General features: G+C 46.2%; 2 protein-coding genes across 2 annotated transcripts; both read right to left on the reverse strand.

Moving 5' to 3' along the window:
- Nucleotides 1-4,168: 4,168 nt before the first annotated feature.
- On the reverse strand, nt 4,169-7,654 carry PtA15_16A238 (uncharacterized protein; the record flags this gene model as incomplete). The annotated part of the gene is made up of 4 exons (XM_053163909.1): nt 4,169-4,572; nt 5,206-5,357; nt 5,415-5,642; nt 7,404-7,654. 4 exons carry the CDS (start codon nt 7,652-7,654, stop codon nt 4,169-4,171), a joined length of 1,035 nt encoding a protein of 344 aa, XP_053027887.1.
- A 2,182-nt stretch (nt 7,655-9,836) lies between these two features.
- PtA15_16A239 (uncharacterized protein) lies at nt 9,837-11,897 on the reverse strand (the record flags this gene model as incomplete). Its single annotated transcript, XM_053163910.1, has 4 exons — nt 9,837-10,330; nt 10,403-10,736; nt 10,810-11,048; nt 11,120-11,897. The coding sequence occupies 4 exons, from the start codon at nt 11,895-11,897 to the stop codon at nt 9,837-9,839; spliced, it is 1,845 nt and encodes a 614-aa protein (XP_053027888.1).
- Nucleotides 11,898-14,998: the final 3,101 nt, after the last annotated feature.

Consider the following 14,998-nt stretch of genomic DNA (forward strand, 5'->3'; position numbering starts at 1 on the left):
TGGTTTTGGCAATTATATACTGTTGCAGCAACACAACTATTTTTCTTGAGACCCTGCAGCGGCGCAGCCGCCTTGGCCTCTAGTAAAATCATAAAATCATAACACTTTTGAGTGATCATTTTTTATGTACCATTTTAGAATTGTTGCTCTTTTTTGAGTGATTGGGTGTTACACATTTTTTTCAGATTAAAATTTTATGAATTTATGGTGTTATAATTTTATACAGTCAACTTTGAACACCCCTAGTTGTAAATTGTACAACACACTCAACCACTTGAATAAGTTTATGTATAAAACAAGATCAAGAACCCCACAGATCTCATAATTGGATCAGCTTGAGCCTACATAGATTGTGTGACCCACAGAGGATGATATGATATTCTGATTTTGCAGATTACAGGAAGCAGACCCATCTGAATGATACTGCATCCATTGCCCAACCTTTTAAGGGGGGGGGGGGGGGGAACATTGGCTAAAATGTGCATTTCTTTAATTGTTATTTAGATCAATACACAAGGTTCACCATAGACGGGACAGCACTGATCAGCATTGGGAATTTGTTTCCAACAACAGCAAAGGCAAATAGAATCAATGGGTACTTGGGCAGGTTGGGAAAATGCTGGGGAGGGCACAGGGATGCTTAGTAAGTTTGGTGTGGCGGCCAGGAACCTATGCAGCGGCCCCAACAATGAGTACCCTTCCTCTTCCCAATGCTGAAACAAATACAAGACATGGAGTGTCTCTGGTAAATGTTTATTCTTGAAGATGGAGACCTACATGTCCTATTTTTTGTTTTCAGTCATCATATACACAATAATAGCTAAAAACAAAAAAAATGGGACTTGTAGGTCTGCATCTTCAATGAAAAACGTTTACCAAATACACTCCATGTGTCCTCTCCATGTGTTGTATTTGTTGAGTCCTCCCCCCCCCCCCCTTGGTTGATGTTTGGAGGTGCCAGGGAGGGGAGAAGGAAGCCCATGAAAGCCAGTATCAGGGTCTCTGTGGTAGGTTATGATATTTTTACTTGTGGGGGCTTTGAAACAGGGAACTGACACTGAGTCGTAAAACCCCCGCCTTGAGGACAAGCAGATACCTTGATTGAGCTGGGGAAATTTTCAATTGCAGGTCTCCTGTATGTGTTCAGGTTGGATACTTGGGGTTTGGCAGAAGCTAGATCTTGTCCTGGTTATCAGTAGTATCAGTGAGAGTATAACGGACCATTTGCCAATGGAAGTGTTGGGACAAGGCATGCTTTGAGTCTGACTATAAGAGCTACATTTGGGGCTAGCCTATACAAGCATTGATGTTGTTATACCAGTCGCGGTGTTGGTACGACTTACTGACATTTTGGTGCAGGTTTGTGATCCAAGAAATCACGCTCAACTTGAAAGGTTCAGGTTGAGAAAATTTGCCTATCAAGATACTGAAATATTTCAAGAAACTAAGAAGATATTTCTAGTTACATCTATAACATTCCCTCACTTTGATGGAAAGAACAATATGGGGGAAAGACGCACGCCGACGACGCCGGTCTTCTTCTTCCTGAGCACCTGTGGCACTATAATTCTTCGGATTTTAGCCGAAGAAAATGTGCATTTTTCTTTGGCTAAAAGCCGAAGGAGCGCTGGAGCTGGCCGGGCTGGCAGAGCTGAGTTCATAGGAACCTAGCCACAAAACCTGGGCAGCGCACCCAATGGTTGTTAGCCTAGTGGTTTGCAGCGCAGCTGCAAACCTCCTTACAGCAAGGTTGCCGGTTCAATTCCGACTGCCCCCATGCCCCATTTGGGGGTTAGGGGGCAGGTTAGGGGGCGGGTTTTTGGGGGTCGGGTTTTAGGGGGTCGGGTTTTAGGGGTTAGGGGTTAGGGGTTAGGGCAGTTTTTTTTAAAAAAAACGTGGCAAGGTGTATAGTACATTGTATTGGTATGTATCGGATACGTATCGGTATGTACCGGATACGTATCGGTATGTATCGGATACGTATCAATATGTATTTTTAGTACACTGTACAGGTATGTATTGGATATGTATTGGATACGTATCGGTATTTAGGGGTTAGGGGTTAGGGCAGTTTTTTTTAAAAAAAACGTGGCAAGGTGTATAGTACATTGTATTGGTATGTATCGGATACGTATCGGTATGTACCGGATACGTATCGGTATGTATCGGATACGTATCAATATGTATTTTTAGTACACTGTACAGGTATGTATTGGATATGTATCGGATACGTATCGCTATGTATTTGTATCGGATACAGTAATGTATCCAATACATACCAATACCAGCTCATCCAGCGCCAGCCAGCGCGCCAGCTCCAGCGCTAGCCAGCGCCAGCCAGCGCGCCAGCTCCAGTGGAGCTGGCCCGGCCAGCTCTGCTGTCCTTCGGCTTTTAGCCAAAGAAAAATACATTATTTCCTTCGGCTACTAGCCGAAGAAAAAAAGGGACAAAACTCTTCCTGAGAGCCCAAGAACTTGGAGACGGGCGAGAGGTGATCGTGGCGTTTGCGGATAGCGTCGAGACGGGCATTGAAGGCGAGGATGATCTTGACGACTTCCCTAGCCTTGGGGGTCCTGGGCCCGGCGGCGGCGGCGTTGAGCCGGCTGAGGCGCCAGACGAGCAGCCGCATGTAGTAGCCGCGGGCGCCCGAGTTCCAGTGCAGGAAGAGGTGCTGGAAGACGAGCGGGTCGAGCGGCAGGTCGAGACATAGCGCTTTCAGCGTCTCCGGCTGCGTCGTCAACCTATCCCAAGAAACCCCCTCGTCAGTTACAAGAAAGAGAGAGAGAAGGGGAAGACGCACGCCTCGAACTGGGAGTAAATGAAGGCGATGGTGCGCATGACGCAGACGGTGTTGTCGGCGGTGAGGAGGATCCTGCGAGGACGTCAAGGATGAAGGGGAGGTTGAAGAGGGCGAGGGAGGGTCGGCCAAGGACGGGGGGGCTGGGGAGGTCGTTGAGGAGGAGCGGGGGGGCGGGGGCGGTGTAGAGGACGGTGTAGAAGAGGCCGTCGAGGAAGTCGAGGAGGAGGAAGACGGAGCGGGTGTTCCACATGGAGGTGCGTTTGGTGATGGCGCGGATCCAGAGGCTGAGCAGGCCGCTTAAGAACTGGCGCCGGCGCGCGCTGTCGTCCAGTTCTCCCTCCTCCTCCTCCTGCTGCTCCTGGGGGGAGGAGGGAGGCCTGGGCGAGCCGCCGACGATGTTGAGGGCGGTGGAGACCAGCCGACGGTGGGCGAACTCGAGCACCTTGGGCTTGGCGCCCATCGCCAGGTTGGCCGACTCGCCCGCATTGAAGCTGCTCGTCGTCGGGCCCAGCGTGGTGACCGAGCGCAGGCTGCGGTGCACCAGCGAGTCGCACTTGTCCAGGAAGGACGCCGAGACCAGCAGGAAGCCCGGCATCGAGATCAGCGTCGACGGGTGCACCACCGGCCGCGCATGGGGACGCAGGTAGGTCGCCAGCTGGCGATGGTAGGCCCCACCTGTGGCCACTACATACTAGTATAGTATACCGAGGCATGTAGGGGTGGTTTAATACATGCTAGAGGGTGATTTTCAGTGTGTTAATACAGCAACTCCAAAATCCCCAGAACTCCCGCAAACTCCAAAAATCGGGCCACTCATTTTTTTTACAAGTCGGCAGCCGACCATCCCGTCATATGACCCCCCTACTCCAGCGAGCCCACAGCACATCACACCCACCTCCGCCCGGCACTTTGTCCGGCAGAACACACTACACGGATCACCCGGACTGCCAACCACCACGGTGGCACACATCACCGGTTGATATATACATGTATGAAAACCCCCACATGCACTACTGCCTGTCAATGCAACACAAACACTCTAACCCACCTTCCAAACCCTCCTTTGCAACAAATACAAGTCTTCAATCTTAAGTTCCAATTTTTGTTTTGCTTGGTCTTTAATCGCGCATAATATTTATGATGAAATTACAAGACACTTCATTCACTATTCTGTCTCAGAGAACAAAGTGAAAACTATGGGGAATTGAAATAATTAGTGTGGCAAAAGCACAAATAAATTGAAAGTAAAAAAAGGATGAATGAAATTTTTGTCAAGAAGACGCATGTATATTGAAATGTTTTAACCAGGCAAAGAAAGTCAAGGGAGTCAAAATGAGTTGTTGGCCGGCAATAGTGATATCAACCTCCTAATCATCATCAGTGCCGTCATCCTCCGCGTCGGTATTAAGAAACATATCTTCTTCAGCATCCTCCCCATCGTCCGCTCCCACTTCGAGTATTGCCTCCTCCAACTCAACATCTACTTCAGGCAGGTTTGATGAGCTTGCATATTCTGGTAAGCCCATTTTAGTCCGCATGTTGTCCCAATTGCGGAGCATTGATGTGCGGTATTCACTTGGCTGACAATGATTTGCAAGCCATGGGACATGTGAATGCCACTCTTCAACCAAGGCTGCGTGAAGAGTCTGTCGACAACGTAGCTCTTTACAAATTACTCGGAGTCGATCTCTTCGATCCAAGCCGTGAAGAACTAAGCTGTCAAAACGATCCACATCTACATTTTCCGGTTGGTTTCCGAGCAGAGTGATACCTATAAAAAGAATGTAAAAGATCAGATAATGTATCCAACAGCAAATGTACATTCTAACACACGTTTACCCATTTCTGTTATTACATCCTCCACATGAGTATAGTAACTGATTGCCCAACCTACTGCCCTCGCTAACTCTTGAGAAATGAGTTCAAACTCTTCTTGGACTCTGTCCAAGATAAGAACACAGTTTATACCCGCTCGCACATTTGGCTCGATTGCCCAAGGGGCCTTTGACTGAAAATACAACCCGTCATTCCAGAATTGGTGATCAAGGGGCCAGCTGGAGAAAGTGTTGTAATCAAGAGGATAGTGGGATGAGTCGGTTGATTGCTGATTCGGAAATTTCTGCAAGTATTCAGCAAACAGTTTGTTATACTTGTCGAGTAATCGTTTGACTGCTGGGCGGCGATTCCCCATTGCTTTGAGGATTTTTTCTTTGAGCTCAGTCCCCACACGAGTCCCAAGTTTTTTCGCATCCAATAAGGGTTGGCGTTCTGCTCGGAGTTGGACAGCTTGGGTGTATAATTCATTTTTCGAATTCCATAACAGCAGGAGCAGCCGTTGCTCATCGCTTGTCAGAAAAAACAGAAATCAATTTCAAGCTGCTTCCTGCAATCAAATGAAACGTACTATTTTCCTCCCCGGAAGGCAAATCAATACCCAATGCCTCAGCTTCCGCAGCATCTTTGTTGAGTTTCTTGGACACCTTTTCGATCTTATCAGAAATCTTCTTGACCTCCGCATCCGATAAAAGATCAAGGTCCGGATCCGTCAGGCGCTCTCTGCATTGATTTTGCTCAGCAGTAACTCTAGAATTGGGAGTTTAAGGAAATACTTGCCTTAGGAGTTCAAGATTTGCTCGATGTTCATAAATCTTGACCAGCTTTTCCCTTCGCTCCTGCTCTTCATCTGTGTGATCTGCTCGAAACGTTCGCTGGTGGTTCCATTGCTTCCTGAAATATGATACTGTATACTTGCGGCCTGCCTTGAAAGGATTGTCGAGCAATAAGATCTTTTCTAGCTCTTTACGGATCTCCCTGCGTCGAATTGATGCTAATTTGAACTTCCTGGACAGCCAATAGACTGAAAAATGTCTGGTCAGAGGGTCACTAATCCCAAATAAAAGAGAGAAACTCACGGAGTTTTTTCATCCCTCTTTTGTTGTGGTATTTTAATCGATGCCCGAGTGCGGAAAATCGGTGATTGCGACTTGCGTATCTCAGAGAACTGACCAGCGTTGACAGATAGGACCACATTTGCTCCAACCCTTCACCGTCAGATAGCCCCCACCCCTTGTTCAAGCGAGGATTATAATCCAACTGGCACGTCCAATTGTGGACATACGAGTGCAATATTGAAGTTCCAAACGTTGCGCCCTTGATCAAATCCGGTAGAAGACCACGCTATTTGGTAGATGAGAGATGTAGTGCATCATTTTTAGTTCAAGTTTGAAATGAATCAGAATTGGAAGGGAGCGAGCGAATCAAGCTCACCAACTTGATATATTTATCAAGGGAGCATCCAATATCGTATAAAATTTCTACCGGTCGATCCGGATCCACACCAAGCAACTTCTTCAGCAATGCTAAAGGGAGGGCTCTTAGCTCGCCAGACTTATAGATATTTGCCAAGGAGATTGCTGCATCATGTCGACAGCAACATCCCATGAGCCCGGTGTCGTCGCACCCCTTCCAAGTGGATTCATTCCTCTTATCGTCGGCAGCCTTATGAGCATCTGCACATCGATCCGCCTAGTAATACCATGGCCAGTGCAAGTCAGAGAAGTTCATATGCCAAGCAAACACGTCATCACAAACACACACACCTGAGCTGGCGGCTTATTAACAAGCTCCATATGCCGGATTTCTTCGGTCATTTTTTTGACTGAACCTTTGGATAGGAAAATGTTGGGCATGTAAAGAGTCTCAGAATCGCGGCTTGCCTTCGCGTGGTGTCGGTGTTGAAAATTTCCATCCAAGCATACGACAAGACGATTCCGTGTGGACGCGGGGTAATCAGCGTCGTTAGATGGCTTCGGACCAAAGCAAGCTGGGCATGATTGATTTGCCAATTTGTCGTGCTCAGTCAGGTTAAGCGCCTCGTCCATCAAGTCGTCTGTCCTCCTTTCTAGTGAACGGAATAGATCAACTGCGGCTGAGAAGGGCTTTCGCATATCTCGGGCCTACCAAAGGGTTTTTCTATGATTTAGTTTCCCATCTTTTTTTATCAGTGTAATCATCACTTACGTGTTTTTTGCCCTTGACACATAGTCGCTCCGAGCGCGGCTCGAGGAACTCAGTGAGTGCAACTGTGAAAGGCAACATCCCAATGTTGCAGTTGTTCCAAAGCGAGTTGTGGAAGATCAGCAGAGGGAGCGAGAACGCCGTTTGAGGTTTCAGCGGGGAGCCGGCCAGATAACCGAGCCGCAATAGACGGACTGCGTCATATGTACATTTACAAAATTCAACCGGCCTCCGCCTTTGTGCTGATAAAAGTGAAGGGAGGTGTCAAGATGGTCATCATAACTGGGCATGATCTTGCTGATTAGGAAAAAACAAAGGCACATACCGTATATGTCCACCATGTCAATGGGGCGAGTCGTCTTCTGCTGAGCTGTGCATTTACATGCGTCTGACTTGTATTCTTCATATGCGTTCGTGCCCGACCAGTTCTTCGTGTGCAACTTGAGCGTAAGGTACCAGGTGTGAAGTTGTTTCATCAAGCATGACCAGTTGAGTTCTCTAGCTCGTCGACGATATTCCTCTTGAATGGAATGGATGGAGGGGTCAATGCCTTCTTCTTGTTCTTCTTCTTCGGCGAAAGTTAACCATCTCGAAGTAGTGTCTTCTTCCTCATCTTCGGACTCGGAATCTTCATGCTGCCGCTGAGACTCGTTGTTTGGATCGTAAGGAATCTGCATTGTTTCTGAGTTTTCAATCTTGTCTGGTTCTTCTGAAGCAATTATTTCTCTCCTGCGTAGTCGAGACCATGCGCTTGCGTTCAGGGCGGCATTCTGCGAGCGTCTGAGTCGTTGGGAGCGAGCTTCGCGTGGATTTTTTATCTTTGTGCGCCTGGCCATTTCTCTCACCGGTTTGGAAGCTGAGTACCTGAAGCTGGCTGGATAAGTAAGTTGCGAGAGGTGTCAAGAATATTGGTGACCAAGGCGGAAAAATCGAGATAAACGATACTGATGAAGCCCGGGGAAATTGCAGACAAGCGATGTTGATCAAGCCGAGGGCTGTGCCAGTTAGTTGAGACCGATGAAGCCAGCGGCAGAGAAGCCGAGAAAGCAAAAAGACGGCAAAGTAATCTGATAGACACGGCGAGGAGGATCCGGATGGGCGAGGGAGCTGAGGGCGATGAAGGTAAGAGAGGATAATTGTCAAAACCCAGCCCAAGTTAAACGCGCAATAATCCCATCCTTGTACACTATGATCAGCTACATACATAAACCAAATATCAACAATGGTACTCTCCTGGATCTTCTGAACTGAATACATTGCACCAGTTATGTATCCTGGAATTCTCAAAGATAATTGCTCAATTTTGTTTGCTTGCCAGAGCTATACCAAGCAGAAATGGATAATTTCTAATCAAATTTTCACTGTGGGGAAAGGAGCAATCTGAATGACTTGTACATCAGTCCCAACAGCTTTGAAGTTAAAAGCAACTGGGTATCATGACTAATTCTATTCAAAATTTTGAATTTTATTCCTTAGGCTACATAGGACGGCAGAGATTTGCTTAGATTGAGCAAGAGGTTTTGCCAAAAACCCTTGTTATTAGGGAAAGGGTGTACTTGGATATTGTGATCCCTTTTGTGTTTGATTTCCAACTGAACTGACAATTGGATGGATTAGTCTTTGATAAATTAATTTAATGTGCATGAACAAAGAAATCATGTGTTGACTGGAGCAAGAAAAGATTAATAATAATTGACATACACTGCTATTTTGACTGGAAAATATACACTTTAAATTCTTGAATCGGACAGGACACATTTTATGGTGTTTAACAGTTTTTTCTGATGTGGTAGCATTGGCGGACTGTTATTGCTGCTATACTAACAGTACACTGTGTTGCATCACATTTAGTAGGAATATAATAATTATTTTATAGATGGCACTTCACAAAAACCATTATTAGATTGATTTGGACAAATGCAGGCAGGACAGGGATTTATCTGTTAGGATGGTTTATGTCTGAGGTTTTAGCAACTTTGCTGATACTCCTCCAGATTGGCTGAAATTTCAAAAAAACTCACTGGAGGACCTATTAACTGTGTCAGAGACACTGTTAACTGTGCCAGAGGCAAGGCACTATTAACTGTGTCAGAGACACTGTTTACTGTGCCGGAGGCACTATTAAGGGGTTTCAAAGTAGAACCGCACATGCAACTTGCAAGGCAAGGCAAACCGGTGTTCAACTCAAATGTTGAACGCCGACTTGCAGTCTCCCCGCAAAACCGGGTTATGCAAAGTGACCTGCATGCATGCGCGGGTCTACTTTGAAACCCCCTATTAACTGTGTCAGAGACACTGTTTACTGTGCCGGAGCCACTATTAACTGTGTCAGAGACACTGTTTACTGTGCCGGAGCCACTATTAACTGTGTCAGAGACACTGTTTATTGTGCCAGAGGCACTATTAACTGTGTCAGAGACACTGTTAATCACTGTGAAAAAAGTCAAGAGACTGCTGCCAGTTGAGATGCAATATTACAAAAGCGCCTTTATAATATTGCATGTCAACTGGCAGCAGTTTCTTGAAATTTCTTGATTTTTTTCCACAGCAAATAGTGCCTTTAAAAGTGCCTCTGCAATAGTCTTTTTTTACAGCAATATGCCCCGCAAAACTGTGGACTTGTCAAGATCATCACTGCTGTCAAGCAGATCCCTTCTTTCCACACTGCCCAGACTGAGCCCATACCAGATCTGCTCAATCTACAATTTAGAATTTGTTTTTTTTTGGGAGAAGTGGTCAACATTATGTCTGAGGAAAAAAATGTATAGTTGGGTTGTTCTATCTCTATCTAATATTCTTTATAGAAGTATAAAAATTATTGAATTGGAGGAAAAAGACCATTATGTTTTGCTAGTCAGTTGTGTATATATAGTGATATTTAGAATGCAAGCCTTGGACAGAGGAAGGAATATTAGAAAAAAATTGACTACAAAAGAACAACCCTTGCACTAAGGAAGGTTAAAAATGCCTTACACAGTGCAAAGACTATCTAAGAATAAAAAGACAGGTTACAACTACTTATTCCATATTATCACTGTCCTCCTCCTCAAAACCTTTTTCCGCTTGTTCTACCTCATCTTCATCCTCCTCCTCACTGCTTTCGCCAGATTTCTCCAAGTCAGAAGTGGTGGAAGAACCAAGCTTGCGTTTTTTCTTTGGGGCCGCTTTTTGTTTCCTCTTTGACTTCAGCGGTTTCAGGACCACATCACATTTACCTACAGAAACTATGGTTGGTGAAGTGTCACCCTCAAGAGTTTGACCATCAACGTGGAATCCTAGAGCGTTATTTTTGGGAGCGGGTGGGCCAATGAGCTGGACCCAATCTTCCTCTAATGCTTCAACAACAAGTTGGGCATGTTTATCTCCCATGTCCCCTGGTCGCTTACAGAAGTGCTGGGGGGTAACACCGCAATCATTGTCCTTCACCTGCAAACTGACTTTGAGTTTCGAAAGTCGCCATTGAGTGCGAGTACCAGGCCATCCTTTGATCCATTGACCATGCGTTGCCTTTTCTGGATAGAAGCAGAGTGGATTTGATAAAAATTTTCTTACATACATACACGGTTTCAAAAGAAGAAGCTTACCGATCGCAGAATTGAGTTTGGCTCGGATGAAATCAATGTTGGCTTCTTTTTCTCCTTTGTCGTGTTTTGTGAACAATTGATGGGGCTTGTTCTGTGTGCGGGGTCTCTTCTTTGTTACAACTGGTGTAGATTCTTTGCCGGTGATCTTCTTGATGACATGTTGACCTCTAAGAAAATCAACAAAGTTGAAAACCGGATCGTCCTCAGTTGAGTACATATCCAGAAAAAATTCGCCTAGATGACTGCCCCCGCTGAACTTTAGAGTGGCATCTTTGCCTCGCGATCCAACAACCAGAAAGCCTTCAGTACCAAACCTTCGGCTGAGCTGTTTCAACTTTCTTAATGAGAAAAGGGACAATCAGATGCAACACACCAAACAAACAGAATTAAATCAAGGCATCACTTACGTCAGCAACGACCTTGCGAGCCCAGCGATCCGAATCAAAGGTTGCTGATTTGTGCTTTTTAAGTAAAGATGTGGAGGCGTTTTCGTTGTTGGTTGCAATATCGATGCCATCAGTTGGATCGTCTTGTCCCAAAAAGGATTCTAAGAAGTCAGGATCCTTCCACTTCTTCTGAGTCGCAGGATCTACTAGCTTCCAAAGTCTACTGCATTCACGCTTACGATCATCGGGATGCATGTTTGCTGCAATTAAAAAAATATTACCGGTGAATTTCCGAACTCAATAATTCAAGGAAGATACCAAGAAAGCGCACAATCATTAAAAGCCTTCCTAGCAACTGGATCGTACTTGCAGAAAGTGTTATAGGTGGTCGAGCCTCTGGGATTTGCCCCCTCGCCAACATATCGTAAACACGGTCCGATTTCAAGCTTGTTCTTGTACGCTATCAAGTAAAGCTTCCGCTGATACTCCTTGTACGCAGAGTTAAGCTCAAGCTTGTCTTCACTTGTAAGACGAGCATATTGAGCATTTTGAGCAACAAGTTTCATGAGCTGGTCGAGTTCCATATGATCGGCTTTCTCAACTAGGCTGGCTGCAGTCTTAGCACGTGGAGGGGGCTTTAGTTTGGCGATTTCAGGGTTGGATTCGTGGCTGGTGGTACACGAGTGTACTGAGTTTGAGTGGGCTGCCAAGTTTGTGGGGTTTGCAGCGCTAGTGGTGGCTGGAGGACGATGTGCAGATAAATCAGGTTGTCCAGTATGGTACATAGGCTGGCCGTCCTGAGGTAACGGAGCTGGTCCTGGCGGCTTAAAGTGGGCTGGCACTGTCAGACCATTCGTTGGATCCAACGGTATTTCAAAGGTACCTCGGGGGTTCACCTGACTGAGGGGCCTTCCATACTGCAGGTTTGGGTTGGGGTTCGATGGCTGGTATGGGTCTGGATAGTAGTGAGACAGATCATTTGACTGATTAACAACAGTTTCGAATGGATCGGAAGCGCTATATTCACGGTGCAAGAGTTCAAATGGTTCAAATCTGTCATCTAGACAAAGCAAGGACGGGCACTGAGACATGTATCCAAATAAGTCCATTTGGGATGGCGGAGGCAAGTGGAAGATGTGTGAGTGCGGCTTGAGTTCTTGGAGGTGTGATTGATCGTTTGGCTTGAAGATAATCTGTGTGTTCAATCTGGATGGAAGCGGAAAAGAAATTTATTTTCATTCAGTCAAAATTTGCCTTATTTGGGGTGCTGGTGGGATCATAAAACATGAAGCAATATTCTACCGGTGTTGCTTGTGAGTCAGCAATATGTGGTGTAAGGTTGTTTGATCTGAAGAAAAGCAGAAAATTGTGTGGGTTTAAATCAACTACAGTTCCTTTTTGGTTAAATTATTGGGAGGATATGACTTACGCTAATGTTGGACTTGGCACGGTTCTGATTTATGAGAGTTGAATTAGAACGGTGGATAGACTGTAGACTGGGCACTGTAAATATTACAATCGGTTGGAAATCCGGGTGATCCGATGGGGTGTGGTCTGCCGGACAAAGTGCCGAGTGGAGGTGTGATGACGGGGGTGATGTGCTGTGGGCTGGCTGCAGTAGGGGGATCATATGACCGGTAGGCCGGCCGCCGACTTGTAAAAAAATGAGTGGCCCGACTTTTGGAGTTTGCGGGAGGTCTGGGGATTTTGGAGTTGCTGGAATCGCACACTAAAAAACACCCTCTAGCATGTATTAAACCGCCCCTACATACCTCGGTACAGTATGTTAGTATGTAGTGGCCACAGGTGGTAGGCCCGGTAGAACGCAAACGGGAGGTTGGATTCCGACGCCTTGAATCAACCTATCCCAAAACACTCAATCAGTCATGCGCGGGGGGCAGGGAGAACGGGAGACGGACCAATTGCCGCTCATCTCAACCTGGATGTCGCCCTCCTGGACGAGCAGATTGTCTGAGTCGGAGTGTATACTGTTCTTGTTGACAACGCCTCGCCGGTCCAGGCACCGCCGCGGAGGTCAGCGTTACATGCAGGGGCGTGGCGGTGGCGTGGTATTCATGGCTTGATGAATGTGGCGTCAATTTTGCTGAGGGCAATTCCCGATTGTCTATAAAAGAGGACTCCGGGTTGTGTCTTTGTGTCCCCCAGGGCGTCCTCTGCCGCTGTAATTCCAGCGTGCGGTTCGCCCTCACCCCTCCGCTGTTGCACTTGCGCAGTTTGAGGGGCTAAACTCGTTGGCCCCCCTTTGCATAATGCCTTCAATGCGGCGCGCTGGGGGCCATCCACCCACTATTTTAACCCCTGCTAGACAGGGATGGATAGTGGGTCTAGTTTGTGGTGTTTAGATTTTTTGTTAAGAACACTTTTTTTGTGATTTGCTTTTTTTTGGAAGGGGGAACCCTTGCATTTTTTTTTTTTGTAATTTTGTTGATTTGTAGGGGGAACCCTTGATCTTTCTTTCCGTGTTTCTCTGTCTTTAATAAACTTGGATGTGTGGGGAAACACCTGCCTCTCTGAAAATCAGACTGACAACACCCCCAAGCTAAGCTTGGAAGAAGAAGATGTGGACAGTGTAGTTGCTAATAGCCTTGCAAGGAATTATTTGGGACTCTTCTGGCGAAGTATTGGCTATTTGTAGGGTGTAACTGGTATATATATTGCGTAGTAAATATGTGCTGTTGTTTTTACAATTTTTTGTTGGCTAGGTACTCTGTGTACTTTTGCATGAGGAACCAGAAAAACAGTGGAGGAGAGCCTCCTTTTATAGACAAGAGTGAGGGATTTTTGCCCCCTGGAGGATTACAATTTCCCTCCAAAAAGTGCAGGTAGCACAGCAATACAAGTATGGAATATTCTAGTAACTATGGAGACAGCAGAGGCTGTGCAACAATAAAGCAGAGGCTGTGCAACAATACATGAAACCAAGAAGAAATAGAATGTTCCAAAATGGTCTATCAACCACCACAGACGTTTTCTCAGCACCTGTTTACAAGTGCCTTTGCACAATCCATGCCAAGGTTTGGTCCAATCCTTGTAAGGTACTGGTTCAAAGTTGGTTTGATGTTGGTCTGATCTTTGTTCAAAGAATGGTTGATTTCAGGTGCAATCTAACCGGATCCTAACTGGAATTGTATGAGATGTATTGTGGAAGGTACATGTAGAACATACACCATACCTATGCTGAAACTAAGCCCAACTGTGATCAGGTGGACTTGATCCACAATATTGACCAAATATATGAATGTTTTGACCTGATTTTTTACCTCTGTGTATACCCATGCCCTGTAGATTGCTCTAATGCATGTTTTTGTAGTTTTTTGGGTCAGCCTAAATGCACCCCAAAAAAATCCCAAAAGCACTCTAAACGTGTGTGTATGGAGTGTGCACTCCAATGATTGTTGGAGTACAGAGTAGAATACTCCAAGTCGGCTGGAGTGCAGAAGTGGGGACTCAAGAGTCTTTGGAGTGCACAAAGAACTTCAGTGGCCAGCAAATGTAATGAGTGCCCATGAGTCTCACTCCATAAGATTGGAGTGCATATCCCCAGCACTCCATTCATGCATGATATTTCTCCTCCCCAAAAGAGGAGTGCAGAGCTGGGAACACCAGCCAGAGCTGGAGTGCATACACTTGAACCCCAGTCAAGCAGGGTACATATAAACACCCTGTCTGGCCATCCCGTGGGCTATGTACATACACATCCTGACACCTCTTGATCACCAGAACACCACAGGGGCATGGGGGAAATAAATATTTCTGGATTCAAATTTTGAGAGGATTCACATCCTCTCAATGACCGGTCTGAGCTGTTCATTGAAGGGGCTCACTCCTCTTGATGACATGTACACGCTGGTCATTGAGATGTGTGACTCTCCTCAATGACTGGTACAGACCACTATCGAGGAGATTCAAAACTCCTCTCAATGACTGGTCCGGGCCAGTCATCAAGGGGAGTCTCTTGATGACCGGTGTGCACAGGTCATCGAGAGGAGTGAATCCCTCCAATGACCGACCGGTAAAGACCGGCATCGAGGAGATTCATATCTTCTCTCAATGACTGGTCCGTGCAGGTCATTGAGGGAACTCCCACCTCTCAATGTCCGGATTGTGCCGGTCATCGAGGGGACTCACACCTCTCGATGAACGGTACAGACCGTTCATCAAGAAGAGGTGTTACTCCTCATTCCCCTCG

The sequence above is a fragment of the Puccinia triticina genome, chromosome 16A (genome assembly GCF_026914185.1).
Source record: "Puccinia triticina chromosome 16A, complete sequence".
In the NCBI taxonomy this organism is placed as follows: Eukaryota; Fungi; Basidiomycota; class Pucciniomycetes; order Pucciniales; family Pucciniaceae; genus Puccinia; species Puccinia triticina.